This window comes from Macaca thibetana, chromosome 1 (genome assembly GCF_024542745.1).
Source record: "Macaca thibetana thibetana isolate TM-01 chromosome 1, ASM2454274v1, whole genome shotgun sequence".
Lineage (NCBI taxonomy): Eukaryota > Metazoa > Chordata > Mammalia > Primates > Cercopithecidae > Macaca > Macaca thibetana.
The window spans coordinates 124,563,758-124,569,152 of NC_065578.1; the positions used below are offsets into that span (position 1 = coordinate 124,563,758).

General features: G+C 41.3%; 1 protein-coding gene across 1 annotated transcript; it reads right to left on the bottom strand.

The window, feature by feature from the left end:
• Nucleotides 1-2,032: 2,032 nt before the first annotated feature.
• On the bottom strand, nt 2,033-3,597 carry LOC126934650 (high mobility group protein B3-like). The gene is given in 2 exon segments (XM_050755400.1): nt 2,033-3,098; nt 3,101-3,597. Coding segments are annotated over 2 exon segments (636 nt in total). The 5' UTR covers nt 3,524-3,597; the 3' UTR covers nt 2,033-2,885.
• Nucleotides 3,598-5,395: the final 1,798 nt, after the last annotated feature.

Consider the following 5,395-nt stretch of genomic DNA (forward strand, 5'->3'; position numbering starts at 1 on the left):
GCAAACAATTTGTTCCATCTGAATGAGGCTTTTAAAAATACACTGGGGCCAGTAATTACAGGAATGTAGGCTCCCCTAAACATGTTCGCAATTAGGAAGGGATGTAACTGAATGAACTGGGGCATGGCAGGGGACTCTCAGGTCCTTGACATGTTCTTGGTTAGCTCAGTCAAACTTTTCTTGATCAAAAAATGGAAAAAAGCAGAAAGTTCTCATCCCTTGTGTCTTTCTTAGAAGAAGATAATAAACCCAGTGGCCAAAGAATGTTAACATTTAACTGACTTTCCTTATGTATCAAGACCTTTTTCTGAAACTATGATTGTTAAGGATTTTAAGACCCAAATCAGTATAGGGTATGATTTTCTTGTTTATGATTAAAACATGGAAGTAATTATAGATCTCAAAGTAATTTTTATTTACACAAAAATAATATATACATTCCTGATCCTTGAAAAAATTGAAACATTACTTGATGACATCTAAGACTTCTTTGACTACTACCGTCTCTCCTGATTCCCTTTTACTTTTCTCAGAGGCAATGACCATTATCAGTTTGGTGTTTTTCTTTCCAAGCTTTTCCATCTTTAGAGGTAGAGAAAACCAAGGTGGACATGGCACACAAGTCTCCACATGGTTTTCCCCTGTAGTTTAACCTCATATCCTGGGCCAGATTGTATGCTTCTTGAGACCAGAAACCACAGGAGCTCCTTGATCTGATTCCACACCACTCCCAGGCCTGGCATAGAATCATAGAGAAGTGAGGGGAATGGTGAGGAACAGTTAACTAAACCCTTGTTTGAGAAAAATTATTGTCCCGCAGTTTACTCAAGTAGAGCTAGTAACTCAGCTGGGCAAGTTTCAGATTCTGTGTTTCAAAACCGCCTCAACTCACCCAGTGGAAACCAGAATATTCTCATGGCTTTACAAAAACGCCTGAGCTTTAAGCTTGATCTAAAGGGCTCAGCAAAGAAGCACGGCTGCTGAGAGTCTTCCTGTCTGCCTCAGGCTCCCTGTCTCAGCCTCCAGGTATCCCTATCCTCATGCTCCACTTGCCCAGACATAGGCCTAAAAGAAACTCCTGTCCATATTCGTGGGGGTCCCTTCAGGGGCAGTTGTGTGTCATCAGCCACCCTCAGAGTTGGCTCTGAAACATTCCCTGGTTTCTCCTTCAGTGGTTTATGAAGGTCAGGAAGAAACACATGTGATATTTTGTGGAGGTTCTGGACAATCCTAATGTTGTCAGGAACCCTGCTGGCCCCTTCAGATGACATATACACCCAGACATATATCGATAGTGATGGAAGAATTCCGTCTTTTCTTCAAATTCTCTTTTCTTTCTATTTTTACTTTCTTTCCTTAAAATGTTGCCTAGGATGGGTTCCTGTGGAAAGGACAGTGCTGGGGTTGCAACTGCTATCTCAGTGGTTTGACAAGTTCTCAAGAAATAAGGTTTATGGCTGTTTTTAGGAGACTCCATCACAGGCCCTCCTCACCATCCAGGCTTCTCTCCTGTTTGCCCATATCTGGAATAGGATTGACTGTACTCCTGGCTCTCTGGGCACCACACCCTCTTGCCTGCCTCAATGCCTTTGTTAATGTTGTTCCTTTTGGCCTGAGGGGAACCAGGCCCATCCCTGCTAGCCAAACTCCACCTTCTCCTGGGAGCCTTCCCTGGTGACTTGGTTGGGTCCACATTTCGCTGACGTCCTCTTCTCCCACTGTCATCATCATTGCTCACAACATTCCGACCATACCATCCTCCTTGTTGTTCCTTGAATGTGCCAGGCATGCCCATTTCCGGGCCTTAGTACGTGCTGTTTCCTCTGTTGAAGTGCTCTTTTCTGAAGTGCATGGTTTCCTTCCTCACCTTCTGCAGGTCTCTGTTCAGGTGTCATTTGACCATCCTCTCTTAAACAGTAACACTCTCACTTCCCCGACTCCCTCCCTACCTTCCTACTCTGCTTTTTACTCTCCCTAACATTTATCCCACATGAGTTAGTATACAGTTGTTTGTCTCTCTGTTTATTTTCTTTTTTTTTTTAAATGTAATACTGTTTATTTAACTTCAAAAACATTTCAGCATTCTAAACATACAAAAAAAAATAACAGAACGTTGCAAATCATGTTTAAGTACAGGAGGTTCTTGAACTTTCATTGATGCAGTGGCTCTTTGCTTTGCTGACAATGAAGAGTTCTACAGTTTGTTTAAAAACAAACAGTTTAAAAACTACCGCACTTAAAAAAAAAATTCTCATGCCAGCTGACCTCTCTGTCCACAGCTAAGATGGCAGCAGAATGCTATGTCACTATATACAGAAACAAGACAACCTGAAGCTAAATGGATGCCCCTGCAGAGTCAACAGGTCCAGCCTCACAGTGCACGCCCTGAGCTACAGCCCCTCCAAAAGGCATCTTCCCCACAGCCTCAACGCCGAGCAAGGAGCATCAAGAGTTTGTCTCGGTTGTTTTGTTCTTTTTACAAACTATAGATATATACAGTTGAAAACTCAGAATTTCTAGCCAATAACCATAGTTGACACCACCTTACAAATTAAAAAACAAAAGCCAGAAGCATCTTTAAATGCCTTGTCACACCCACAGCAAAGTGCACAGAGTGAGGAGAACACGAAGAGGGCCTTTTCATTTTAAAAATGTTTGGAAATATGTACAACTTTGATACAGTTTCAGGGTGCTCCGGACACCCATGGCCACTTCATGTAAACCAATGACAATTTCTAGAGCACTTTGAGAGACTACAATATGATCGTGATCAAATTTTGTAATTAAACCTAATGAGGGCAACAGACACTTCTCAAGTAAGAGATGAGTCAATTACGGCGCTCCCCTACTCTAAGTATTCACAAGGAGACAGATAAACAGTTTCTTTATTCATCCTCCTCCTCCTCCTCCTCCTCCTCCTCCTCCTCCTCCTCCTCCTCCTCCTCCTCTTCTTCCTCCTCCTCTTCTTCATCTTCCTCTTCCACCTTTTTCCGGGCAACTTTAGCAGGACCCTTTGCACCATCAAACTTTCCTTTTGACTTATAGTCAGCAACATCCTTCTCATACTTCTCCTTCAGCTTTGCTGCCTTAGTGATGTATAAGGCTGCTTTTCACTGTCATTTAAATTATTCCACATCTCACCCAGCTTTTTTGCCACATCTCCAATAGAGATGCCGGGGTTTGTGGATTTGATCTTGGGACGGAATTCTGAACAGAACAGGAAGAATCCAGACGGTGGCCTTTTGGGAGCATTAGGATCCTTCTTCTTCTTGCCTCCCTTAGCTGGTCCATAATCCTTCATTTCCCGATCATAGCGCACTTTATCTGCCTTTGCCATTTCATCAAATTTAGATTTCTCTTTCCCGGACATCGTCTTCCACCTCTCAGAGCACTTCTTGGAAAATTCTGCAAAATTGACAGGGACCTCTGGGTTTTTCTTCTTATGTTCTTCTCTGCACGTCTGCACAAAGAAGGCATAAGCAGACATCTTGCCCTTTGGTTTCTTCGGGTCACCTTTAGCCATCCTGACTGTATTGTTCGCTAGTCTGGGCAGCGCAGGGCACGATGCGCGGCTCAGCGCTCCCCAGCCTCGCACTAGCTGCCTCCACGAGAGCCGCCTTCTCTCTGTTTATTTTCTACTTTCCCCATTAGAATGTAGAAACACGAGGGTGGAGACTTGTTCTGCTTTGTTCACCGCTTTATTCCCAACACCTAGAAATTGCTTACCAGGTGGTAGTCATGTAGTAAATATTTGTTGAAAAACAAATAAACAACTCTAACTACCATATTTTACCCCCCTTAAAAAAAGTTTCTACACTGATTATAGGTGCCATGACCAGCCAGGCCTGCACTGAGGCATTTGGCAGGAGTTGGATGATGAAGCTTTATTCATGCCCTGAGCTGTGCGCTCTCCAGTTGTTTCACGTGCAGGTCTTGTCTTAATTATGTTGTGAACTACTTGGGGGTAGAGATCAAATTTTGTTCTTCTTCTTAACTACTTAACACTTGAAATGGGTCTGGATTCCATTAGTGCTTATCTGTTTATTGTTCCAATGTGGTCATTAACTGCTTATTGACTGATTGATTAGTGATAGCAAATCCTGATGAGGTCAAATTGACCCTAAGGACAGAGTGGGTGTGGCTATTGGAAGCTGCATTTGGGTCCTTATGTAAAATCCTGGGTTCTCCTTGCAGTATGTGATATCTCTGACCATTGTCTGAATGTCTGCGGCTCTTTCTTCCACCTTCCTAACCTAGATTCTGACAAACGTATTCCTGGCATTAAAAGTGGTTGTACAACTAGAAACATAGATCACTGTATATAAACCAAAGTATGTCTTTATCCACTACTTATGAAGTAGTCTTTGAGAGAGACTTAATTTTTCCCTTTTCAGTATATTTATTTACAGCCTCTTCATATGGATTTGAAGCAGCTTATCATACACAGTAAAGTGGTTACATAAAAAAAGTAGAAAATTAAAACTAAGAAAAAGGAAAATTCAAATTTGTTGACCATGAGGGTCAACACAATTGCTGTTATTGCTCTTCAATCTTGGTTCAGGGATTTCTGACAGCAATTCTCAAAGGAAAACACCATCAGTTACATGGCCTTCACAATCAGAAAGTAAGATAACTAAGTTTTTTTGTGGCAAAAGAGAGCATTTCTCAGAACTGAATTCTAAAAAGAATATCTCATGGGGGACTTTATAAAGGTGGGTACCACATGATAAAATGGACAAAGTTCTCAACAGCATTTTGACAGCCGAAGAAGTGGTGAGTTTCACATGTGTATTTCTTATAGTTTTGGCAAAAATTGAGCACATGAATGAGGGGGTTTTATTCAATGTACATAACAAAATTAAGGATCTGACTTCAATATGTGACTTGGTGAAAGCTATTATGAATTGTCTGTTTTGTTACTCACCATATACCCTGTATACATAGTTTAGTAGGTGGTCAATTGTTAAGTTAATAGATGAATAAAGTGTCTCTCATATTTGGTACTATTCCAGGTTCAATGTTAAATAGTAAATAGATACATATTGAGCACCTACTAATGCCAGGTGGTTTGCTGGGCACTTTCATATATATTGTTCCACTTATCCCCTTTTAAACACATTTTCTTATTGAAGAATATTCAGGTCATAAGTGTATAATGATGAATTATTACAAAGTAAACACCTCCATGTAACCACTGCCCAAATCAAGAAATAGAACATTAATCAAGACCCTGAAAGTCCCCATGTTCTACCCGCTCCCTCCTCCCTTGTGGTACCATTATCCTGACTTCTAATGCCATAGATTAGTGTTGTTTTTGGTTGTTGTTTTTGAGCTTTATGTAAATGCAGCCACTTAGTATGAAGGTCTTTGTGTCTGGCTTAATTTTGTCAACATT